The sequence below is a fragment of the Oenanthe melanoleuca genome, chromosome 1A (genome assembly GCF_029582105.1).
Source record: "Oenanthe melanoleuca isolate GR-GAL-2019-014 chromosome 1A, OMel1.0, whole genome shotgun sequence".
Lineage (NCBI taxonomy): Eukaryota > Metazoa > Chordata > Aves > Passeriformes > Muscicapidae > Oenanthe > Oenanthe melanoleuca.
In genome coordinates, this window is record NC_079334.1 from 50,861,149 (window position 1) to 50,888,163 (window position 27,015).

At 40.2% G+C, this 27,015-nt stretch overlaps 1 protein-coding gene across 1 annotated transcript in view; it reads left to right on the forward strand.

Annotated features, from left to right (window-relative positions):
- Positions 1-27,015, forward strand: part of PLXNB2 (plexin B2) — a 245,525-nt gene that overhangs the window by 114,923 nt on the left and 103,587 nt on the right. The window contains 1 exon segment of the mRNA XM_056510938.1: positions 20,033-20,099. Within this exon segment, the coding sequence (XP_056366913.1) occupies positions 20,098-20,099 (2 nt within the window). The 5' untranslated portion in view covers positions 20,033-20,097.

Sequence of the window (27,015 nt, forward strand, 5' to 3'; positions counted from 1 at the left end):
TACTCATCTCCTTCACCCATACAGGGGAATGCAGAGCAGGGTACTGGACTGAAGCAGCCACATCTGGAAGGATCTGTGATTCCCAGGAAGGTGGGAGGCAGATGGGATTATACTCAATCACAGGGTCATGCATCTCAGGATGTCACTGAAAAAGAAGAGGAATAAAATGCCCGAATTTTCACTGTGTTGCTATATTTCTTTAATGTGTGTGGCAGACTGAAATTCATCATGAACCCTCTCAGAGGGTCCACAGACCCCTGAAATAGCACTGACTCCTGCCCAAAAGGTTTATTAGTGCTCCACTGTGTCACAGTCTTCACCCTGTCAAGGGTACTGTTCCCTTTTGACCTTCTCTAACATCTCAGCCAATTTCTTGGATTTTCCCTCTGAGGAACCTCTCCTCTCTACCTTCCAAACCAGAGCAATAATTAGCCCTTCTCCCCAGAGAGTGGATTAAACGCACTTAAGCTTTACCACCCTACTAAAGCAGTAAAGAATTCAGATTATCAATTTGCATAAAACAGTGCTGTATTTATTAAAATATATATGTGTGTGTATATAATTAAGTGAGCCAGTGCAATGCATGAGAAATGAATGGGAAGGTGGCCCATAATAAGGGTGTCAGTGATTGCTGTAACTGCAGTGAAACAGGAGTACTGTGAACATGCCTGGAATTTGGAAAGTACATACCCACCCAGGAGCATTAGTTGCCTCATTGTGTTTAGATGACTTGTATAATTCAGAGTTAATGATTGAATTCATGTTGAAAAACCGTCTGCTCATCTGCTGCTGCTCAAAGTCTCAGGGAGACTGAGCAAGTACAAAACAGCCATTTTGAGGGTGATACAGAATCTAAGGCAATTTTCTTACCTTTTAGCTCCTTCGTGGTAAGTAGTGCTTATCCTTCAAGCAGGTGCACCGGAAGGTGCTGCCAGTAAATGCTGATGAGTTCTTCAAGGAGAGATGTGATGAATGAAAGATATGGTATAACTGCATAACCATTTAAAAATGTCTTCCAATTATGCTGTGTGGAACAAGGATTGTAAGCATCCACTGAAGATACAATTTTCCAAGCTGCAGGGATTTATTGATTTATTATATTTTTCTCTCCTCCATGGAATTGGTGGGAAGGATTAACTTTCACTTACACTCCAATGACATTTTTCACTGGTACTATCAGCCCCATTCTCCATCCAAATGTGCTGCTGAAATGTGGCAGGTGGCTTTGCCAGTAATTGCATGCTACTTCATTCCTTTTTAAATGGAAGTGTAGAGTACAGTGGCCTTCCTCTCTCATCATTGGCATACTTCACAGCCGTATGGTATTGACAGAGAAAACGCAGAAGAGTGGGCTTCCCTTTAAATTGCAAAGATGTGTTATCTTGCTGCATGCTCCCTTAGGAGACAGTAACTTAATTCCTGTGAAATAAGCTTCTGACTCCAGCATTTTTCGTGTCAAAAAATAAACAAACCACATCAATTTTTTTAAAATGTCGACAATTTTTTTTTAAATGATTAAAAAAAGTGAACATGGTTTCGAATATTTAAAATTTTTTTTCTGGTGAATCGTAGGCAAGTTTCTATTACAGTATACACATGCTTGATCTCGTTCTGAGGCCAGCAACCATGCTCTGGTAGAAGATGGCCTTTCTTTGGCCCCAGCTGTGCTAAGCACTATTATAATTAGCACGATGGTTAACTTAATCAGAGCACTTGGCTCAGGAGAGAGGTGTTACAGAGTGCACCATAATTAGCATTTTCATTTCTTTGATCCTGAGTCTGTCTTTATTGACAGAAATATCAAGAGCTCGTTTGTTTTTTCTTTTAACACTTCAGGAAGTGGAAATGTGTGTGGCTGTGAGATTATGAATTTAGTAATGATTTTAGAAGAAAACAAACAGACCTGTCCCAGAGGAAGTAGAAGGGATAAAAATCTGCACGTATGGAAAATATGGTCTTTAGTGCTGCAGCATATGGGCAGGTATATGGCCAGGAAGCACCTCCTGGGGCAGCTGCATCCCTTTGAAGTTGCATGGACAATGTTAACAGCATCTTAACCATTTCCAGCATGCTGCTGTGGACCACATGGCTGTTGTTTGAATACGTAGAAAAGGTGATGTTTCCTTAAACTGATAAAGGGGAATGCCAGAAGTGTGATCTGTTTAAAAAAAAAAAAATCACAGACCCAAAGGTTTGGATGATCCTGTAGCAGCTAAAGCTTTAGATACTTGCCAGCTTGGTCACTGAAGCACAAGCATCCCATCCTACGTGCCTGATATAAGCAGGTGGTGAAAGCATCCAGCAGACCAGATGACTGCTGTTCATGAAAAAACATAACATTTGTGCTGTCAGACAAAATGCTGAAGACTACCAAACTTGCATCTGGCATCACTGCCTTGATTGCAGGGGAGGAAAGTTGAGATGCTCAAGAGACTCTTCTCATTACACACTACGGAGTGGAGCAGTCTCTTGCAATACCAGCTAACACAGATATTAAAAATAGGGGACTTTTTAGTAGGTGAAGCCACTGTCAGCCTTCCTGAGATAGGCTTTTTTAAGCTTGATAAGCACACTGTCCTCTTTGCTCACACTGGAGTGCTTGTAGTGCTTCGTATCTCCAGTGCATACTTAGATGGACTGTACCCAATTAATTATCTTAGCTGGTTCTGAGCATTTGTTCAGCAGACTGGAGCAAATGCTGTATGCACTTATTCTTATTGACACTGGGATGATGGTTGCTCAGGTAAGGGTAGGCACAGCCTCTATATTTAACTTCTTTATGGGCTCTCTGTAATTTTTTATTACTTTTAAATTTTAAAAAGAAGGTATAGCAAAGTTTATAATGAAAAAGCAGAGCAAAAATAGTTGAGGCTCTTCTTGTAAGAGCTCTTTGCAGGTTTTCACTCTTCCTTTATATGTACCTGTCTCTTTCCAGTCTTTTACAAAGAAGCATGTGTTCTTACAGTTCATTTCAATCTGCTTTGCCAGTAGAAAAATCATATGCTAATAGAGGCTGCAGAGAATGCAGCTGTCATTAAGGGGCTTCCTATGTTATCCTTGACTTTGCTAGATTACTTTTATCTACTCAGGATGGATAATAATTTTTAAAACGTTTATGCAACTAGGTTTTAGGTCAATAGCAGGTTAAACCATTTATTTAAGTAATCTTTCTTGGTGGAAAGTATGTGGAAAGACCCTCTGACTGTTTTTACAAGATTATTTTCATATCAGCTTTAAAGCAGCAAGCAGTATTCTTGACAGTGGACTTGGAAGATACCCATTATTTGAGAGACGTGATAAAAACAGTATAATCTTTTCCAATACGGATACAAAGCCAGTAATTGTCTGTTTCTGCCATTCCAGTTATTTATGTAATTATACTTAATGCCACACAGATTTGAGAAGAAAAAGCAATAGTTGCTGCTGTTTCAGATTAATATGTTTCCATTTTGAGATCATAAAAACAGTAAATACCTCTCATGGTGGTAGAGAGAAAAAATGGACTATGGATTTGTAAACAATTGATCATAAGAGCTGACCTGGAGGAGGGAATGTTCCTTTTTAAAATCTATCTCCTAACCACACAATTCCATCATTTCAAAAACTCACTGATTGCTAGGAAATGCTGCCATTGCATAATATCACATCTTGGATGTTAATTCCTTTATTAAATGAAAGTATATAGTACTTTTAATTTAACAGTGGATTTCAAAGGTATAGAATTTAACTATCTTAAACCTGGACATATCTAGGCCATCCTGCTTTGCCCAGTTCTTCTGTTTCACAGCCCTGGTGAAACTATTTGTCTTGTGGCCAAAAAGTGCTGAAATAGTAAGATACCTCCCATACTGTCCTGCTTAGCATAACTGGGTTGGCCAGGGTTAAGGAGCTCTAGGTGGTAAAATCCTGTCCTCCATCTAATCCTACATGCTGGAACAATCCAAGGTGGCTTGTAAATGCCCCTGGAAAATATGCCAGTGCTTTCAGACTCCAGGATTAGAGGAGCTGCTTGAAAACTTTCAGGTGCATCTTGCCTTCAAATTCACTACATTCACTTGCACTCAGTCTGGGGTATTTGAGTTGCTTCTTCACAGTTTCTGAAGGGAAAGAAAGTGGCTGTGTATCACATCTACATCAGAATTCTCAAGTTAGAAGTTCAGACTGGGTTCAGCAAAACTGGTGCATCCATTTAAAGCAGATAAAGAAATAACTGGATTTGTAGGACCACTCAAGAAATAAATATGTGCTCAGGGGTTTTATAGCACAGTGTTCCTCTAGTTTGGTCAGCTAGTAGTATTATGCTCTTGTACAAATTCTCCACTTAGTCTGAAAGTTCTGCCTGAGCTAGATAACCAATTTTAAAAGTCATCCTTTTCTTTTTTTAAATTACTTCAGGCAGTGGCAAATTTACTGCGTGTGAGTGTGAAAGGTTCCAGTGACTTAATTGCATTCATTTCTAACAATTCTCCCTCATTTTTTGCCTGAATTTTATCTCAAAGTTCCATTTTTCAACTCTGTGTCTTGTTATGCCCTTTATTAAACGTCTTTCACTAATGTAAGTATTACAAATTGTGATCAAGCCATCCTGAATTTTATCTTTGTGCAAATAAATAGACTGAATTACTCCTGGATCTTGCTTTAGGACATCTTTTCCTGACTCTGAATCCTTCTTTCAGGTCCACCCTGAATCCTTTCCAATTTGTCAACATGTGCTTGCAATCATTTCAGTAACACTGTATGAAGTGACAGAGCCAGTCCCAGGCATCTCAGCAGTGTAAGAGAAACTGAACTTTTTGCTGCTCTAGGAGTGAGGGGGTTCACACTGAAGATCTGGGCTTGTTGATCTAGCAGTGGAAGAGGGAAGGGAGATAGAGGCTGTGGCCAGGGCTGGAAGGGGCTGATTGAGCATTCCCTCCCATTGCTACTTCTGCCAGCAGCAGTAGGAGGAAGCCCAGCTCTGGCATAGGCAAAGCAGGCAGAGCTCTGTGACTCGACCTGGATAACCTCAACTTTTTCTGTTCCTAGTATTGGTCCTCTGAAGAGCTACAGCGATGTTTTCTGCTTTGTGTCTTCCCCTAGCTCAGGTATTGAAAGATCTCCTTCATCATCTGAGCCACTGCATCCCTGCCAGAGTTTTAGTTGTGGCTCACCGCAGCCCTGAAGTCATCCTTCAAGCCACTGCTTCCCAGATTAGTTCACCACCTTACAAGTTTAACCTGTGTTTGAGGAAGCATGACCTTGCATTCTGTGAGTGCTATAAGTAATGCCATTCAAAGAGCAACATAGAGCATGTTTTTTCAGCTCACTTTGGACTGACCTGCCCTTAGTCTGGCTGCTATTCCATTAGTTATATCACCTTCACCTTGACTGCCACAGTGCTGTTTTCTTCCACATCACTTAAGGCTATAGATTAGGGAAGGACCTAAGATCTGTCTATACACAACCATTACAATCATCATAATCAACCAGAAGTTTTGTTTGGTTCTGAGAGTCTCATTTTCTGAAGTTTCTTCTATTTAGCTGTAACACTCATGTTCTGTGGGATGCATGCCTCCATTTCACACTCCTCTGTCAAAAAAAGAATGGAAAAGGTAAGTCATCTTTCATCTTGTGGCTCTTGTGTTGTGTGCAGGGTTCCTTCTACTGCAATGCAGTTGAAGATACTGCAGAGGGATATTTAAATTCAAGCCAGGAAAAAAAAAAAAAAGCCTAATTAAAGTGAGGAAAAAATTATGAATGCATTTCTATTTTTAGGATTCACGAAACTTGCCTTAACAGAATCTCTGGGCTTCGATTAATAGACATTCCATTTTTAATTGGAGCATTTTGCTGCATACAATGGTTTAAAGTAAAGGGTGAGTTAATTGGGCATTTATTTGAAAACTAAAAAATTCAGGGGAGCCAGTGTGTGGTTTTGAACATGGTATTGACTGCATAGCTAAAGGGGCTGGGGAAGGGAGGAAGATGAGCAACAGACAAATGACACTGTTGGACATCTTAGATAGCTGTGCATTTTGAGTGCTGTCCTTAACTAGGGCAAGAAAAAGGTATCACAAAACATATCAAAAAATGGATTTAAAATAATAGCTTTTCACCCTGCAAGCTCTATGTTCATATGTGAGTCAGGAGTCACAGAACCTCTCAAGAGTTTTTGCTTTGCTCACATCCCCTCCCATGGATGCGCTTCTAGGTTGTTTTATTCATGCTCTTTCCTGCTACTTACATCATTCATGCACTAAAATAGAGATTTTCTGCCCAGGGAGTAATGTCAGCTAGCTGAGTTTTTTTGTAGCAGCCAGCAAAAATAACAAGGAAAAAGGGGAGCTCGTGGAAGGTGCTGTGATAGCCAGTGCTCGATGGGCAGCCTTGCCTTCTGCTGCTCAACAGGAACACAGCTCCTGGGGGCAGTGCTGGTGGATCAGGTCCACTTCTGCATCCAGGTGATTTTCATTCCAGAAACCTAGTCCTTTTCCTTTGGCCAGATTACCATGCTAAACATTCTTTAAGGGGAGAGAAAAGGAGTATTTGATTTTCTAAGACTCTGTTTTCACTGTGCTGCACAAAAATCACTGCTCTTACTGCTATTTAGTCATACCACCCTTAAAACTGTTAAATCAGTTTAAAAATTCAAATATCATCAGATCAGGCTTCTGTTTTCTGTGTGAGAGCATCTGCTTAGAAAAACTGGATCATACTTTGTTTCAGAAAGCAAATGACTTGTTACAAAGCACTGCTTTGTTCCTATCCTGGATGTTATCTTGAGCCACAGAACAGGGCTGTTGCTTTGCATTTCGTATGCTGCATAACCTCCCTTCCAAATGCCAGTGCCATCAGAGAACAATTGTTGCCTCCTGTGCATGGGAGCAATCTTAATTACTGCATCAGCCTCAGAATAAATTCACAGTTAATCAAATACGATGATGAGAAGTAGAGTGATAGGTAGATAAGCAGGACTATGGTAAAAATGTCAGCTGAGTAGTTTTCTTGGCATGTTGTTTGGAACCAAAACAATGTCCTCCTCTTCCAAACACTGTATTCAGGTCAGGTTCAGCTATGTTGTGTTTAGAAAGCATCACTATCAATCTGAATTAAATTTTTCCTCAAGTGATTTGCTTCAGATTGAATTATTCTTTCAATTGGATGGAGGAGTGGAGGGAAATGCTCCTGTATTTCCCCGCTATTGCACGTCATTAAAGCATGCAACAATACAAAGTGATGATTTTCTTTACCAAGCACAAGCATACATTTGAATTGGATAACTGGAAAAATTGCCTATCAAGGTTGGTGACTACATTTAGCTCAGAAAGGGTACAATATTTTACCAAACACAGAACATTAGCATTAAAGCAGTGAATACCTGGATTTTGGCGTTATAAAGTTTGAAGAATTCTTTTCCTTTAATCAAGTCTAGACAGCCTACTTCCAATTTCATTAACTCACACATTTTCTTAAAAATAGACAGGTTCTACTTTTGATATAATGCCAGTAGTGCTAAATGGCTTATGTCTCCCTCCACAGAGGATACTCTGCCCCTGCTATGTTTCCAGTCTTACTGAAATGTAATTAGACTAGGTTGACTTTGTCTGTGAAGTGGCAGCATAGAACAGTTAAAGGACATCAAGAGTCACTTTGTTCCATTGTTCTGAATATCTGTGTTTTAAATCCAAACATAAGTATCTTGATGATCCAAAAAGGAGAGCAATGATGAATGGGTATCTTAAGGCTAAAGATCTGATATTTAACATAAAAATGCCAAGGTGGAAGTTTTCATAGAGATGTAGTCCCATGTAACTGCATGAGCTTTCCTTGTTTGAGGGTGGCTCCTTGTTATGGTCAAAGACTACTTAAGTTTCCTTCCCAACATTTTTTTCTTCTTCATAGACATCCTTTTTGGTGCTATGTTGTAAGTACATTTTGAATAGAGACAATTATCTCCTTCTCCCCTTTTGCTTTTTAAATTTTTTAATTATTTTGAACTACTTGATCATTTTAGAGATACCATCACAATGACCTTTCCTAACAAGTCTGCCAGGATGACACCAAATTGAATGTTTCATTATACCATTCAGACAATAGAGTGATTTTTCTTAAATATTCTAAGTTCAAGAATTAAATCTTGGAAAATTATTAAACTCACTCATGTTTAAAGAATGAGATAACTTTTAAATGCAAATTTATATGATAATGCTGAAACTTAGAGGTATAATTTATTCTAGAAATATGCAAAAAAAGAGGTGAATTTTAACTGTATATTATTGAAAAGTTAAAGTAGTTCTTGCAAACTTGAAATACATTATATCTGTGGCATGCACATATTAAAAAAAAAAAGTGGCTAAATGGTAACAAATGAGCCAGTGTTTACCATGGTAAGGAGTATATTGGGGACATAACCATTAGACAAGGGTAATTTAGTTTTAGCATTATCAGTTAGAAATACTGCAGTTGAGTGGAATATTTTATTACATGAAAACATCTGTAACCAATATATCCCTTGGGAAGCTTACATGACCTGTGATCTGTTTGGAAAAAAATGTTTTGGTTTTACAAGGCTGTTCAAAAGCAAGTATGTGCAGTGGGCTGTGTCCCAGTGAATCTGGAAGGGGCTCCCTGCTCTTTGTGTACCTCCTGGAAATTTCTGGGAGCTGTAGCAATGTTTCTGCATTCCAGACTGTAGTCTTCAGACTCACTCCATAACTCATGGCTCTGAAAAAGACCTGGGAAATGTGTACAATCATGCTCTCTACCTTTAGTACTACTAAACATATAGTAAAATATATACATATGTGTTCTATGTATCTCTGTATATTCAGTGTATTCTGTGTATCTATCTATGTATTCTATGTAAACAGTGTCCTTAGTATATTTCTCTGGCCTTGCTGTATACCTTTTCCTGGCTGCTTTTTTTCCCCTCTCTCTTTCAATGAAGCCAGAACATGTCATCCCAACTTAAATTTGCAAAGCAGTCACCTGTGCTGAAGCCTTCATAGTGCTCAGGCAGGAAAACAAAGCACCCAGCTCCTGAGGACCCTCAGTCAAGGCTTGGGAACTTGGGGAGCTGGGAAGACAGAGGGATAGACAGCCTGAACTAGACAGCCCATTAGGTACCTGACCTTCTGCTTAAATGACTATTGAATCCTTGAAGATGTGGATTAATGCTTTCTTTTGTTGGGTGAGATGGGCAGATAGGCATGCCAATTAGAGCCAGCTCTGCCATGGAGTCCTAGAGTGCAAGTGGTTTCTTAGCACAGTATTTCTACAGAGAGAAATTCTGAGAAAAACTGCAGCTTCTTTACAGAGAGGGGAAAATCATCACATTCACCCAGGGTCTCATCCATTATAACACACTGTAAGTAGAGGCAAAACAATTTGTTTCTAGTTATTTGGCTATTGCTGAGACCCAAAAATCAAAACTGGCCAGTTTATGTCTATAGGCACATTGCAGGTATGGTCCAGACCATAATATGTCAAGTGCTCTTTTGGCACAGGGTACTATATAGGTTTCAAGCCAGTAAGACCATGGCATTGCCTTTCTAACATCACTTTTATTTTATACATCCTCCATGCAGCTCTGTAGCCACAGGGGCCCAAACACAGCAGAATGGAGGGCATTTTTGTAGCCAAAAGATAATTTTTCCCTCTAAGTGGAGTGAGCTAGTGCTGCTTCTTAAAAAGTCTTCCTAGTCTGTGAAATATTTAAGCCACAGCCTTGTCCGTAAAGTACTTTATCAATGCAAAGATGGAGCAAACCTTTATGGCCAAATGAAGCAGATCTGTGGGCTCTTTTGTCTATGGTAATAACACTGTGTCTGGGTTTGGGCTAACTGTGAAACCAAGTGTAACTCATCCCCAAATTCCCATCTGTTTGAAAGATATGAAAAGCATGTGCTAACGGGTTGGTGGCAGTGCATATTGGTTGCAGGCATGGAATTAGGAGCAGTGTAAAAGTTTTGACCCAGTAAGGAGAGGTGCTGCAAGGAAAGCAGATCATTCAGAGAATGGAAAATCTTTCATTTCCAGCACACTAAGAGGCAGGTGAAGACAAGTCTCATGGGATTTTTTTCCATGCACAAGACAGTCCCAGGCTAGGCAGGCTTTGCATCACAGTTGGATAAGCTTTGTTTGGAGGCAGTTCCATCGTATATCATGAAGGAAGCCACATCATTTCTCATTTGTGAGCAGAAGGGTTTTAGATTCTGAAATCAGTGCACAGATAATGCAGAAATGGGACAGCTTGTTTTGTCTAGATTTTTGAGTCTGCTCATGTCAGGTGGTAGGAAGTTCAAGTCTAATGTTGCTGGCTCTGTTTTCAGCTGATGGGATATTAAGGAGGCTATAGGGAAAAGCACAAAAAAGGGCAGCGAGAGTAATGTAGTGAGGAAGGAGAGGGTATGTTGTGGATTGAGGTGAGAGTCCTGTTTGGAGAAAAAGTGTTGCAAAGTTAGTGTGAAAATATCTCCATTGTTGCCTCACACAGAGAAGCTGTTAACAGGACATGCAGGAAGCTCTTTGATCAAACCCCTCCATCATTTCTTAGTGCCCTGCTGTAATTCAGCATTTAAACGTCAATGAATGTTCTCCCACTTTAATAATCTCTGACATTTCTCTGGAGAGATACTCTGAGTAATTTTGAAAATAAAAATAAACATGTCCAAATCCAACTTTTCTTTTTTTTTTTTAAATGGTGTCAAGGTTTATCTGGAGATAAATGGTTAAGTAGGATGAAAGCAGAGTAATGTCAGACCACTGGCAAAATGGCAACTGCTTGCTGATTCCTACCTGAATAATCAAGTTAAGGAATGTTGTAAATTAACACATGCTAAGCTTCTGGTTTTGCAGCAATTAATGATTTATGCTGTCCTTCCGTTGACACCATCTCATGTCACTGGAGCATTCTTTAACAAGAGGTATGTAGTTCTGGTAATCCCCAGGAAATCTGCACATTGTTTACCAAAACCTACTTTTTTAAAGAAGAGTTGTGCTTTGCCAAGAAACCTGGAGCATGTCAGACTAGAAAAATGTTTCTTTTGGTGCCTGAGAGGAAACAGTATGTATGTAGGTATAATATCACATGCCTTCATGGTACACATGTGGAGGTAATTGGCCAAACCATGGTGCTTTTCTTCCAGAAGTGGGAAGCCACTTTCATGAATCTTGCTCTGGTCTGAAGAGAGGTTTCAAAGGACCTAACTTCTTACAGCTGATGACAGATCTTCCTGCTTACCTACAGGAAAAAGCTGAGGAGGCAGCTCTGTTTTTCTTTTCTTTGTCGTTTCATCCAGATGGTCAAAACTGTATTTTAGTTTGTTCTGGATCTGATATTGCAGAAGCATTTTTTGGTCCTGCAAACTTTTCACTTAAACAGTTTAGTGGCTATAAATGTGTAATGATCGTTGTTGTTATCTTTGTGATCCACTCACATTGATGAGTTTCCTTTTGTGCTACTTGCCATGTGAGCTGAAACAAATGAAAAGCTGCATTAATTTTTCATCAACTAAACAGCCTCTTTCACTGATACTATGTTTCAGGTTTGTAGATACCTTTGCATAAACTAATTGATTTTAGTCATAATATTCCAAGTGGTGTTAATTAATAATTTAAATATAATTGTTTCGGAAAGCTTTTTAGCCCTATTCTAAGCAGCTGGCACTGGAAAACAGAATTTGGATAGTGATTTAACTTCAAAAATATGGAGCTAGTTTTCTGCAGCTGTTATCAAATGAAATTAGTAACTCAAAGGTGTGGGAATTTTTTTGCATGTAAAGTTAAGTCCAAATCCAAATGTGCTCTAACCTAAGATTAAACATGAAAAAAAGTGCGTGGTAGGGACAGGGAGTTTCCTAAGGCATTTGCACCTCACTGTGACTGAGGAGGAGAGGGGAGGGAAGGAGGAGGGAGGTTTGTGCCAGAGCAATCATATCTTTTATCTCAAGAACTATTTTCAGTACGGTATGCTGATCTTATTTTCCATCCTCCTACGCTTTGGATAAGAGTTTCAGGAAAACTTTATTTTTCCTTTGCTGGGTGTGAATCTAATACAGATTTCAATACCAGGGGACTACCAACCTTTTGGATAGGCTAGTAGTTGGACTCACTGCAGAAGGAATTAAGGAATGTCAGTTCAAATAGGAAGCTGATTTGTTGTGAATTGTCAGAATAATCTTTATTTCCTAGTAAAGGAAGTGCTAATATTGCAGATTTTAGCCACTCTAGTGTGGAGGGAAATTGGCATGTCAAATGCAGTTAGCCCATGGATGAAGAGGTTTTTAGCACTGTAACACTACAAACAAGTGGGTTTGGGGTGGCAGAGCTTTATAACCCAGGGAGCAGGGCATGGGGTGAAAACTGGGTGAGAGCAAATGCTTCCAGATGGACACAGCATTGCTCTGCAGAGCCCTGGGCTGGTCACTGGCAGCACAGGCAGCTGCCAGTCCCGGCTGCAGGAAGCTCCTGGCTCCCTGTCCACCTGCTGCACTTGGTCTGTTATGAGCCCTGCTGCTCTCCTGAGCAGGATCCCTCCTGTCAGCAGCAGCACTGGATGCTGTGCCAAGGATGAGGCTGGGCTGTCCAGGTATCACTGCCACCCTGTAGCAGGTCATTTGCCCAAGACAGGGCACAGGGCACTTCCCTGCCTTCTGTGGAGCCACTTTCGGTGCCTTTAATTACATTTGTGGTTTGGATGGCTTTGCTTGGCCATTAAAATCCATTTCACAAGGAGTAGTATTGAAATGAGCAAGGAATATTTGTGGCAGCTGTGGATTTCCTCCAGGCCTACAGGAAGAGTAAATTAGTTACTGAAAACTTGACAGTTTGTCCTGAGTGCTTAACTCCTTCCTCTCTGGAAGCTTGGCTTTCAGAAGCAAGTGACTTTAAAAGGAAATTGTGTACCCAGTGTTTTTTTATTCCTCCACCCCCTTTTTACGGTAGGTCTGTAATTGCAAAACCAGCCAGAAGTGATTTGTTTGAAGAGGAAGTGTGGGAACTTCCTTTATAAATATTGCCTTTCCCTTCGTGTGCATCCAAACGCGGTTTGCTCTGCTGGCGGAAAAAAAAAAAATAATAAAAAAAAAAAAAGTGCTTGAACTGAACAAGCACTTATTCCCATAGCTCATGCCCCATATAAGCATGAAAGAGAGAAATTTTATGAGGGGGGAAAAAACAAAACAAAGCAACAATTAAAAAAAACCAACCAAACAAACACAAGGAAGTTAAAAAAGCAGCACTGTCAGGTGTGTGTGTCCTCTGCTCGGGAGCACCAGGCAAGTTAAGGTCCCGTGGAGGGGGGATGGAAATCAGCGTTTGCAGAGCCGGAGATTACAGAACCTGCTGTGACTTGCTCTGGAGACAGGACAGTGTCTGCCCGAGCCAGATCGTATGGAATGGTTTCTTTTTTAAAACAGTGTCAACATATGTATCTCTCCTAGCGAACTAGAAACCAGCGCAGGCGGCCAGCAGCCCCGGCTTGCTGACAGAAATCAGTGCAGATGATGGGAATCAAGGCAGGGGGTCCAGTTCCCAGCTCTGAAGGATTCCAGATTAGGAAGACAGGTCACAGAGAAAGCAAGGGAGAGTGGAGGGAACCAGGCTGATTCTCTGAGAGGCGCTGAAAATGAGAAGAGCCCTTCTGTCTGATTTGAAAGAGGAAAGTGTTCTTATATTGCTTGTAATTAGGCTGAGATTCACTTTGTTCACTGGATTTGATGGACAAATGAGACATTCCTGGTGTTATAACTTTGGATTGCTGAGATGCTTTCTGATCTGTTCAGCAAGAGGCACAGCCAGGCCACTGTTGTATTAATGAGAAGGTTGTGATTTTTATACATTTCTCAGTGGGGAAGATGAAATTTCACTCAAGCTTCCAACCAGGCTTTGTAGTGGTTCCTTTTTCCACTTTTAGAAACAAACAAAAGAACAAAATTTGCAGTGCAATGGGAAAAATTAGTCACTACCAAAGAAGACATTGGAAGCTTGACTGATGCATCCAGCTGGTCTCAGGTGAGGCTTGCCTGGCTCACCATGCCAGTAGTCCTTACATCCTTTCATACCCCACTTCAGAGGAATGGACATCTCAGTTTGGGATGACAAAGGAGTGAACTTTAGGTGATTTTTAATTTTTAAATAAATTTCTTTTTAAAATTCTCATCTCTCCACTTCTTCCTGTACTTTCTTCTCTGTTTCATGCATTTAAAGCCCTACAGTGCTCAGGATAAGGCTTTTTGTTCTTTTATGCCTTGCCTCTTGTTTTCTTCACCATTATTTGCTGCTCTCTCCTTATGTCTTTTACTCTCTTATCCATGCCTCATTCCCCATTTAACAATCTTTGCTCCTTTTTGCCTTCCTACACTTCACATTTTTCCTCTCCTTTTTCACACTCACACGTCATGCCTGCTCCTTTTCCCAATAAGGCAAGCTGCATTCTGTAATTCAAGGAGTAAACCTTCAAATTCTTGTGTGAGTACTGAGTATATGATGAAAGAGACTGCAGGACTGGTCCCTAGCTTGGCAGATATATGTGGAAAGGTAGTGAAGCCAATTTTAAGGTAGTTTTATTTACTTTGGTGGTTTGTATCACTTTGGTTAACTATTAAAATGTGTGTTTCTAAGGTGAGGTGAGCACCAATGGCATTGTATAAATGAAGAATTTCAAGAACTTAGTATAAAATACTTTATAGAGGTAATATATTACTTCCAGTTGAGAGAAATGAAGTGGCACTTTAAAATCCGTTTTACTAGCAGCCTGTGTTTAAAAAAACCCTTCTTTTTGTTTAACCTCCTGTGCAAGCCTGGGCATGTTTGAGGCTACCCAGCTCCAATTTCATGTAGTATCCTATTTCAGATCCAGGCGAGAGCAGATTGATTGAAAATCAGTGCTGTCAGAAGTAAAACTGTCTGTGGAATGCCTTCAGTGACATGAAGATGAAAGGGAGAATGTAATATAAAAGATACTGATTTTCTTTTTCAAGGTGTGAGGCTCTGGAGCAGTGCTCTTGGATGTTGCACCATTTACCTTGATTGAACAGTAATGGTTGTAGAACAATTTTGGTGCTCTTCAGTTTGTGGTTAACAGCTGTGTTGTGAAGAGAGGATGGTTGGTGTTGCTGGGGATGTTTTAAGCCAAAGTAGCAGCTGTAGAATTTTTCATGGCAAGCACAGAGCTACCTGTGAGTCTGCATAACACCAGAATAACACAGGATTCCTAATAATTATTGTCAGTGAAATGCTTACTGGTATTTTGAAAGTATTGGGCTATTTCAGTACTTTGAAAACTGCTGGCAAATGTGAACTAGTCTAACTGCTCTGTGTTTGTATTGGTTTTTAGGGTCAGCACAAACACAGATGGCAGTCTGCTTTGTTTTCCCATATGTTTTTTTGCCTCTTCTCTTCCCTGTCCCACAGAGGCCAAAGGATCAAAGAAAAAGGGGACTATATGAGAATCGAGAACAGAGGGAAACAGAAATACTGTTTTAGGACTTTGAAGGAGTAGGAAAGTGAAGGGGAAACTGAACTTGTGATCTTTGGTTAGTTTTGAATTCTGGGTGTCATGGTTTAGAAATTAAATAGCCCAGATAAGTGCCTCCCCCACACCCCCAAGACTCTTCCCAAACCAGCCACTCCCTTGCTCACCCCGTTTTCTTTCCCCTCCCCACTCCAGGGGTGGAGTGGAGAATTAGAGACATAAAAAGGGGAAAATTACAGGATGAGATAAGAAACAATTTACTGGAAACAGCAATGAGATACGAAAATGAATAGTTAGAGCAAAAATATTAATAGTAAAAGTATACAAAAAGAGGGTGATTCATATGGAAATAAATGCTTCACCAACTAACATGAGGTGGTGCAACCCTGAGAAAATCAACAATGGCCAACATGCCACTCTTTTGTGTGACTTGAAGCCACACTTTTCTTCCTGGAATAAGAGTCCCTTACTTCCAACACCCCTCCCCACCACTTCCCACCCACACCAGTGGTTATGTGGATGGTATTCAATAACAACCTGGACATATCCACACAGCTCCAAGCTCTGTCCCCTGCAAAATAATTATCTCTGTCCTGGATGAAGCCAGAACCCAAATTTAAAATTTGACTGTGCCAGAATTATGCTGAATTCCTGGAAAACTAAGAGTAAACATTATTCTGCTGTGTAATGCTGTTCTGTCTCCTGTGCCCTGTGCTAGGTGATGTTCACTACGTGGGGAGCATCTTGCATTGCTGGGAGACCACCAGGATGCACAACTATGTCCCTTGTATGGAGGTGGTGTGTCATGGTGGCTGGCCTTGGCTCCATTTGCTGCCAAAAAAAAAGGGAGAGGCTTCAGAAAAAAGAAGTTGCTGTCCTCACATTCTGAAAAAGTGCTGTCTAGAGCTAGCCAAGAGACTAGTGGTAAGCCAAGCAGAAAAGAAAGGGAGTCAGCAATAAAACTCAGGAGCTCATGTGCTAGAAGTGGAATCTGGTGTCTGTGGTCAAGGAGGTGGAGAGGGCAGAACAGAGATGATCAAGAGCTAGAGAATCAAAGGTGAGGGAAGATAATGCATTGGCTGGATATTGTGTGATACTGAGTTAATTACAGATGTAAATACACTGCAATATTTAGAGTATTAGGTTGACATCTGATATTACTCTGAAGTTTTTAATATTAAATTCTATATCCTGTTTCCATATGAGCGTGGTCTCAGTGTTGTAATGTTGCATTCCCAACACTGAAGTACAAAGATCCATTCTCAAACTTAAGCTCAAAAAGCAGTATGCAATTTTACATGTGCTCCATCCTATCAAGAGCACTGTGCTTGTTAGCTCAACAGCCAGATAAAAGTTCCATGGGCATGTAAAGGTCTATATGAACAGCATCTGCTCCATATGTTACATATAGCTGAAGGCTCAGGGGAATAAAGTTTGTGTCTGGGAACCGGATAGCACAACTTTCGATCCCTGACCCAGGGCTTGCCCTTTTTCACAAACAAACAAAATCCTTCCTCAAAGAAAAGTGGTTTATGATCTGTTTTTAGCTCTAGAAGCAAACATTAAAAAAAAAAGAAAAAAACCAACAAAACCACCCTAAAGAAAAAAGAACTCGATATGTTCTTACTCATACTTACAGCAGCATCAGCTTTAGGCACTGCAGAACAAGTGTCACACTTTGTTCCTTGCTGCTTTCAGAAGCCATTATCTCCCTGGCAGTTGCAGTGCCAGGGCAGCATGTTACCTACCTGCAAAATTTTGCAGTTGGACACAAGTAATCAGCCTGGGTTTATCATCTGTTTGAAATGATGGCATCTGAGACCTTGACCCTGAATACAGAGGTACAGTTGCCTCATGAGGGAAGAGGGCACTTGCAGGATGGGGAGGTTGTTCAAGGTTGTCCTGTTTCTACTGGGTCATTTACCATACAAGGTGCTCTTCAGCCTTTCCCCCCTAAAGGTGTATTTCAATTTGAAAGGCAGAAATTGCATCATGTGAAAGGTGGGAGCAATTAAGCTAATTCAGATTGAGACAGGATAAGTGCTAAAAGTAGTCTAATCTCTTGCTGTACTCTACAGTATGGAGGGGAGAGGAAGACCTCTCCAAAAAGCAGTTCAGGGAAGATTGATTCCTAATCCACAAGGCAATCCATGGCAGGACTCTTTCTGTCAAACCAGGGGAGAGAGAAGAAACAGGAAGGTTAGCCTTCTAAGACTGAAGTTAGTTTATGTGACCATCCCCCTACCCACTTGCTCTGTTGTGCTCATGGTTTCTGTCATCTTTAAAGAACATTTTCTCTGTGCTGTCCAAGTATTTTTTGCTTCAGGTCAGTCTGCAAGTGGCTCCAGCTGTTAGTAGACCTGTGCTAGCAATATGTGTTGAAGTTCCTTTTGTTCAAGCAGTCCACTTTGACTGGCAAACTGGCCAAATTTATACCATGAAAGACCAGATCCAGTGTAAGATACTGAAAAAGAGCTGTTGAGTGTGAGCAGGAGGTAGAAGGAAGAAACAAAACCAAACAAACCAAAGAAGCCTTGTGGCAGATGGTACCACCTGTGTCCATCCAAAGCAGTGTGCCATTTGAGTGGAGAAAACTGGAAAATCTGATGACTCAGTCTGAATACATAGGGAGACAGTGAGTGAGATTTCTGGCTTGTGTCCCAAGCCTCTTATGAGAAAGGCTTCCAATTTTATAACGCAGAAAATTGAATACAACTTGGTAGCACCATTCTCTGGCACAGCTGAACTACAGACTGAAATGCCTGGTAGTATGCATGTGAGAAATGCCACATAAGTAGAGAGATGACTTTATGCCAGGTCCTGGGTTATGGCTGAACCAGTTTTCTCAATAAACACATTTCTGATATTTTTAGCAAAGAATATACTTTATTAATACCTTTAGTATTGGGGGTATAGCTGGCTGGACATAACAGTTAGGGTTGGCAGCATTTGATTACTTTTTCAGGTTCAGCCAAATACTAATTTCCATGCACCTCAGTTCTGGCATCTGCAAAGCTGGGAGGTGAACCAACTGTGCAAGACGTGCCTAAATTACTGTTCAGCAATGCTTGCAAAAATGCTCGTAAGGAAAGAGAAAACATGGATATATAAAGCAAACTTCTCAGCAGGATCAATGTCTTGTTTCCTTGCTGATGGCCTCCACCTCCTTCCTTCTTGGCTGTCAACAGGATGATAATGGTTCACATTCCTTTGTTCTTCCTTTTACTTCCTTTTACTTCTGAATTTTGTTTTCCTTTACATATTTAAGTTGCACCAGATCTGTTTTTCCTGTTGTTGGCAAGACATAGAAAGAAATCTGCCCCTTACCTTGGTCCTACTGTCTAATTTTTTTGTCTGTTTGTCTCTTGGCTTGGCTGCTTTATTTACACTTCCCTCCTAGACCCTTCCTCAGTCCAATCCTACACTCTCCAGTTAGGCTGTATCATGTAGCTGTGGTCTAAATATCTCACCCAACTTTTCTCCCATATGCCTCATCTCACAATTTTGCTGAGCAGCTGTGTTCATCCTGTACCCAGTGAGGGTTGTTGCCTCATACAGCTTTTCCCTACAAAGAGATGCATATACATAGTCTTAAAGAACATCTTCCTGAAGCAACTAGATATAGGCTATGAACACAGGAAATTAAATCCCATGGAATATTAGCAAAATAAGTTTGGTTGAGGACTGGGCAGCCTCAAGAAACATGAAGGGAAAATAAAAGTCCTGCTAACATTTGTGTCTTACTTCCCTGAAAACCTGTGTAACGTGAGTCTGAAAGTGATGTTCAGTTGAGATGAGATGGCTTTAGAGAAAAGTGGTGGATTTTGCCAGGTGTTTGGGCTCTCTTACCTGGGAACAGCCATGTGGTGGTCTTTTAGTACATGTGTTGGCTTGTGCTGCAAACTGATTGTGCACTGCATGCTTTGCTAAAAGCAACTGAGAAATAACTGTGTGTGAGGAGCAGGTCAAGGCATATGACACTCCCTATTGCCTGGGATATTTTTTTGAGGGCAGTTGTCATCTTCACATTTATGTTGAATGATCTACATGAACCCTTTTTATCACTTTTCAGCATATACAGTGATAAAAAATATCTGATGGTGTTTCATCCTTCCCTAAAGGGACAGACATTGCTTCTCTTCCATGCTAAAATGTTTGGTCAGGGGAGGTGCCAAGTACTGAGACTGGTCAGAGCATGTTCAAGCTCTGGCTAGAGGAGTACCAGATCATGCAATAACCCATCTGTAATGCTAGGCATTCTTTTGGGTAATGCATCAGTTTAGCTCTCAGTTCTTCAGTAATTAGTTGTACATCTGTGAGCAACTGTCCATCTGATTTATTATCCAAGCAGCTATTGAAATACGGAACATTGCCCCATTTAGCTTCAGGATGGAAAATTATGGTGTGATAAAATTTTGTTTAAAATGTAATAAAACTGACTGTATATAAACAAATTACAAGTTTACATTACATTATAGATGATTTAAAATCAATATTTTAAAGTTCATAAATTTAATGTGATTGAACATAGCTCAATGCATATGAATATATTTTTAATTGTTGCCTTCTTTTATTTAGAAAGAAGATTAAACTGTCCTGGAAAATAACTTGATTATAGTGAAGAAGACTTAGTGGAAAAGTGAATGTAAGTATTTCACAGCATGTGTCAATTATTTATATTTGCAAGCCATTGACATTGGTGATATTATAAATTGGCAACAACTTTTATTTTGGAGAGAATGCAGGATCTGATCATTGTGCATATATGTGTGTGTGGTATAGAATATCTATTATGTGGGTCTATAGGGCTAATATATCTAAATGCTTTTAATGGGGCCACGTGGTATTAGTCACTTGCATGCTTAAGAACTATTTGCAGGAAGAATGACAACATGAAGTTGCCACTAAGTGCCCTTAAAAAGATAGAAAAAGCCACTACTCCCATAGGAATACCCACAGGGATTCTTAAATTCAGTAATGCAGACATATTTTCCATTTCCAGAGGAATTTAGTCTAACTTGGAATAATGCAGCCTGTATATAGTATTTTTTGTACACTTGCCCCAAAGATGTGAGATTAGTAGTATAAAAAGATTGCACTGTGGATTGGCAATTCAATTTAGAGTGAAATACAGCAGCTGCAAGTTCCAGGCTAAGTGCATCATTGCTCACTTGAGGTCACTTTTTCAAACCTGCAGTCAATAGTTCTCTAACAATAAGAGCTTTGGTTCATTTTCTAGACCCTCTTGAAACTGTTACCTTGCTGGTGAATACACCATTATTTTTCTTAAAGTAATTGCCTTCCTTATCTCTATTTCATAATAATGTGAACCCCCTGTGTGCCTGCACATGTGTATTTGTATGTATATATTTGTGTATGAGGCAAAGCTGTGCCTCTGCAAGTCATTCCCCAGGAGATTTTGAGTGGCTCTGATGTGCAGGGCAGCAATAGTCATGGACTTCCAGCTACCACGGATTTATTCCAGTGTTTTTTCATATAACATTTTTCCCACGATCTCACCTTCCTTTTCCCAGAGCCTGACTGATGAGCTTGGAAGCAGGCAACTAAGCCTTTCCAAATGCTGAATTAAGTATAGAATTAATGAACTTAGATGTTAAAGAGGACAGTGATTATGTCTTAAATGTCTAACAAGCTGGGACAGTTGTAATTCTAGCCTTTCAGGTTTTATAAACTTGTCTTCAATAATTACTGGCTGACCAGTAGTACTGAAAACTGCAGGAGCTGCATTATAGCATTGCAAAGTGCTGTCTGGTGTATATGGAGTTGTCTGGTGATATAGGATTGCTTGAAATGAAGATCTACAGATTTAACAACATTGCATGTTAAGTTAAAGATTTAAAAATTAGGCTGTGCATTGATTCTTTCCATTACTTGTATCTGGCCCAGTTTGAAATGTATGTAGGCTTACAAAGTATAAAATCAAGTCTTTTAAAACCTTCTGATGTGTATTGAGCAAAACAACGCAGCTTGAAGTAACTTACTGGGACCAGTCACTTTAGTTGCTTCAAGATCCTAAAAATACATTTCAAATAACCCTGTCCAGGCCAGTGACACTTCTTGAACTATATGTGTGTGCCAAGTTTGTACTTGTAAAAGTTTTTTGTCAGTTGTTTTTACATTTTTCTCACCACTCGATCTTCAGCTGTTGCTTCTGGGAAACTTGGGAAGGGTTATCTTTAGTTCCCATTTTTTCTGAAATAAGCAGAATAATGTGGGTTTCCTTTTTGTAGTTTTTAGCAAGAGAGCAGCATTTGAGTGCCAGTTGAACTATAAGAGATACCTGCCCAGTTAAAATGTAATTTCATGTATGTATGTGGCAACAACTAGAAGACATGAAGCAGAGCTGTATTTCAGGAAGTTGAGGAGTATAATATTGGCAATGTGATTATTAGCTGATCTGGCAGAGGAATAAGCACATCCTGCTGAAAAGATGGATGCTAACATTTTGTCCTTCATGTAAAAATAAATAATATCTCTAGTATATGCTATTTTTCTGATATTTTGATTTTGTGCCAATGTAGTCTGAGCTCCTAAATGTAAACCTACTTTTTGATCTGGCTCTTTCAGGTATCTGATATTAAAATTTATCCTTCTAAACATCAATCATTTTCAAAAATTAATGGCCTCACATTGGCTGGGATTTTTGCAGTAATACCAAATTAACAAGTTTTTGTGTAGAGGGAAAATACTTTTTCATATGCAGTTTTAGTTTTGTATCTCAAAAGTGGCTATGGAGATATTGTCATATACAAAGACAGCAGAGATGAAGGGAGGGATCAGAGGACCTCAGTGGGAACCAAGAGGAGCAGTGGCTTTACCTGCAGCCACTCACAAACTGGAGGTAGGGCCCTGAATCTGTGAAATCCAGCACCTGCTCTTATAATCATCCATTTAGATGCATTATACATCTAGAAATATTCATTAAAAGTTGGTTTAGTCAAAACTGAAAATTAAATTTGACGCTTGAGCTTGAATACATTGTAATGGTTTGGCAGAATTACTGGTAGAATTTTGGCTTTGATTTACCCATAAAGCCAGAAGGTGAAATAAACTTGCTCTTCCTTATTCTCTTCCAAAGAAATTCTGGACTGACCTTTCAAAGAGATGAAAGACAAAGCTGGAATGCTGGATAAACCCAGTGAAATGTTGACTTGCTGTGGTTTTTTACCTCACAAAGAGGTGAAAAGAAATGGAAAGAGTGAGGGTTTTGTTCCACTCAAAAATAAGGCTAGGAAAAACATAAAATGGACTGGTGGAGGTGATGAAAAGCCAATTGTGTTGAATTATGCTGGTGATACATCAAAATAATCTTGAGTCAGTGACTGCAAGGAGGAGGAAGGAGAGTGTGTGCCTTAGGGAATCAGGAGCAGGCACCATCAAGCTAGAGCACAGGCAAGAGAGTGCACAGGATGAGGGAAAGAGCACTCAGCCTGATTAGATACCAAAATTAGGTTCTCGCTGCACATTTCGTAATCTGCCATCCCAGGAACCAGTTCTGAATGTAGCACTGGGGGTTTTTTCACTGCTCTCAGCAGTATTTATGTGAAATGTGTGCACTGGCTTCGTAAATAGCCTGATTCAAACACCCTTGGGAAGGGTGAGTACCAGTCATGTCATGTGCTGTCACTAAGCTCTGCTAGCTGGTAGGCAGGCTCTTTGTGGAAGGTCTACAGAGATGCTTTTTAGACTTCTAGGATTATTAAATATTTTCTTAAAATCACTGTCCAGCTCAAAAATGTCCACCTTAGTTTCAGGATCCAGCTAGCTATTATAAAATTTATTCTTGTTTATAAGAGCTTGGCTCCTGTATTGTGAATGCTATGAATAATTCTTAGCAACATCTGGATGAGGTAAATAAAGCATAGGGGCACACTTGATATTAAGGAGAAAAAGAAATATTTAGGAGTTACTAGTTCATTAAGTAATGTCTATGCTGTGCCTCAAATGAGGCAGGGAAACAGGAAGAAGTCTCCCATTATAGAAACTATCATGAAGGACTCACATAAGGAACTTTTATGCTAGACATAACAATCAATCAGATGTAAGTCCCCAGAATCACCTCTAAGACACATCTTTAGATCCATAAGACTTAAGTCACCAAAAAGGGTAAAAATTGTTCTGTCTTCTGCATGCCTTGGGCAGCAGGCAGGAATGGGACTTTGCAAAATGTTCCCACAGAATTTGTGCCACTGTCACACTGAGACCCTAAAGGGCATGCAAGAGCACTACACATGGGTTGCATCTGTCTTCATGTATGTGATTTCTGACATCTCTTCCAGTACCTTCGTCCTGTCTTTTTTTCTTTTTATCTATCTTGGTCTTCCCCGTGTTGCCTGGCTAATTTTAAGGAGAATACTTCAGCTCCAGGAGAGATGACATCTCTGCACTACCAGCATGAGTAGCCTGTGACACCAGGTCAGGCTGTAACCACCAGCAATAACAACCACAGGAAAGCCCTGCATAATGATTTCTCCAGGGTGTGTAGAGCAGCTTATTTGGAGACTTATTTCTGTTGTTGTTGTCTCACACGCTATCAAATACAATCTTTTATTTCCCTCTAATGTGAGTTTATATTCACTAAGTCATGTAAAGGCCAAATGTCATGCCTTTGCTGCTAGATCTTTGCAATGAGAGTGCCCATGGTGAAAGTCCTGCCCTTCTCCTGCCCTTATTGAGCACAGAGTCACAAGGAGAGAGTGGCTCCACAGGCTCTCCATTTTTCCCTAGCAGAAGCCTACATGGTGACCCATCTTACAGAAGCATTGTACAGCTTTGTGCATATTTCACATCTCTAGCTGCAGATGAACTGTAAAAGAGTTTTGCCCATATGTTGGCACCTTTCCCTCCACAGAGAAATGAGGCCATGCTTTACCAGTAGTTGCATAGCTAATATTTGAAACATGTTGAGTACTTCTCATACTTCACTTTGACACTTGTCTTGTAAAAAAACCTTGTAGGTTAGTTATAAAAATGTGGTTTATTGAAGGATGTGAGTGACCTTTCTCCCTAATTGGGTGACACTTGACCAAGTCTACAGGTTTGGCTAGAAGACCCACAGGAGAGAAGATTCTTGCAGCAAAACACAGCTATTTATTTAGAGGTTTTCATTCATCCTCCTTGAAACACAGACCCGCATGTCAGTCTTCTTTTCTCATGTTTCTCTGAAATGATCTCTTGGGGAATATGTAGAAAAACAAACAGTAGATTGTTTTCCATTTTAGGAGAGGGATGGAGACAAATTCAACTTCAAAATACTCAGTATTTTAAATGCAAAATGGCCCTTCCTTAATTAATACTTGGAAAAGCATTTTAAAGATCAAAGTGTCAATATTAGCTAATTCTCATGACACACCTGTCAGGTAAGTAAAAATTATATCCATTTATAGCCCAGAAAGCTAAATACTGTCTAACATCAGCATTTTCACAGTTTCTACCTAGTTAATTTACTGAAATAAGTAGTCTAATTCTCAAAGGTTCTTCATATTCTTAGTTGTCCTAAATTATGCTTAATACTCCAGAGTACTCACTCTTTTGAAACTGAGTGCAAGTATTTTGGTGCAGAAACATGGGTATGTGTGGCAGCTGAACCTGAGGCATCCAAACTTAAAATACTTCTTCCAAACTTAAGCAGCCCTAGAAAGCCTAGAGCTGGATCCTACATGTTGTCATTTCCCAGGGTGGGTTCAGGCCCTGCCCAGCTCTCACACCTTAAGACAGAGTTGTTTCTCAGTGGAACTGACAAAAGTATGAGGTATAGGTAGTCTTGGGAGAATCAGTCTTCAAAGATTTTTTTTTAGGAGATGTGTGTAGAATGAGTTTGTAGAGGGAGAGGGTGCTTGAAGTGGAAAGAAAAGTGGTGTGTGATAGAAATTAATTGTTCTACCTCCTGCTGTTGTGTCCATTAGAGATGCAGGTTATCTTGTTATTTCTGTCATGGCCCTCTGTCCTTTTGTTACAGCATCAGCAGAGTGGTATAATTGGGCTGGAGGACAAATTTTTTGCTGCTCTATTGAGCAACGACTGAAAGGGAGAGGAGATTTTGAACAAGTGCTGTCTCCCGTTCAGTGTGCAGTGCAACTTGTTTCCAAATGGTGTTTTAGTTGGAGTGGTGGTGATTGTCAAGTGCCTTGCTTTGTCTGTGCAAACAGTTTTTGTAACCTGTGTGCTCGGTTTGGTGTGGCAATGCCCAGCCCTGAATGCAGCACAAAACTTGAGGATGGCGTCACTCCATCCCAGTCTGTTCTCCCTCTTGCAGGAGCAGGTGGGAATGCACAAAACCCTTAGCCAAAGGCCATCGATGAGCTGGCACTTAAAGGCTAGGCTAACAAAAAGGGTCTCAAGGGATTGAACAGCCTGGAGCAGGCGTGCATGGCTGAATTAGGAGTTGGAATTGTTTGGCTTTCAAATTCAGAGAACTTGTTTGCTGTCTTGGCCCTGCTCACAGTGAGTAAATGCTACTGCTAATAACAAAGCCCAATAGAGGAGGAGTGAAGGATTAAAAACACCAAATGATGACTCACCCTCCCCTCCCCCCTTCCCCAGTTTCAGTCCCCACTAAAGCACTTTACCTCACCAAAGCCTTGGTGGCATTTTGCTTATAAATAATCATGTGTTTGAAATGTTAAAATGTGTAGGCAGAGATTAAAAGGATATGTGATGCTACAGCATTAAAGTGGTGCAAACCTCTGCAAGGGAATTGTGAAGGAAAATTATTTTTGGCAAGGCCTGCTACATCCTGGGGAGATCAAGAGAAGACAAAAAGCAGTTTATCCAAGTCTAGCAAAGCCAAGTAGAAAAGCTGGGTGCAGTAAAATAGGGCTTCACATCAGTTCTTTGTCATATTAAAGACAAATCTGAAGTTTGGGGCGGATGCAGAGAGGAGATTAATTGAAAAATTTCTGTTGAAGTTACCAGCCTAAACTGTTGTCCTTTTCTTACTTAAGGTTGGTGAATCTAACTGCATGGTTATCACCCACACTGTAACAGGCTTCTCCCTTCTCCCAGTGTAGATGGGAATAGGAGGTGACTAACTCCCTCCAATCAATGTGTCAGCCCATGGTATTTTACAGAATAAGAGGTTGAGTTGCCCGGTTGGGTTATTATTCTGTACTCTCAAAGAAGTGAGAATATTGGCATCAAGTTCCTTGTTGTGTCTGGCAACAAAAATTGAGAATTGTCCGTGCTTAGAAAAGGAAATGCATTGCAGACTTAGAGGGAACTGTTGCAAATCAGTTTTTAGCATTGACTTTAGCATTGATTGTGCAGCTTGAGTATAATTTTTAGTGTCATTCTCAGGTGCTACATTGGCTTTGTCTCCATAAATCTTTGATTCCTGGGCAAAGTAAGCCCTTTTATGGGACTGCTGAATTTGAGTAGGTGAAATCAGCTTCCTCACCTCACTTCTTAATTTCAGGTGAGTGAACAATACCAGTGTGAACAATACCAGTGTGAACAGGCACAGATAAGGGCAGTCTGCAGATAAGGAAATCCTGCTGCTCTTCTCTGCTTGCTGATGATCTTGCTGTTGTTTGTTTCTCTGT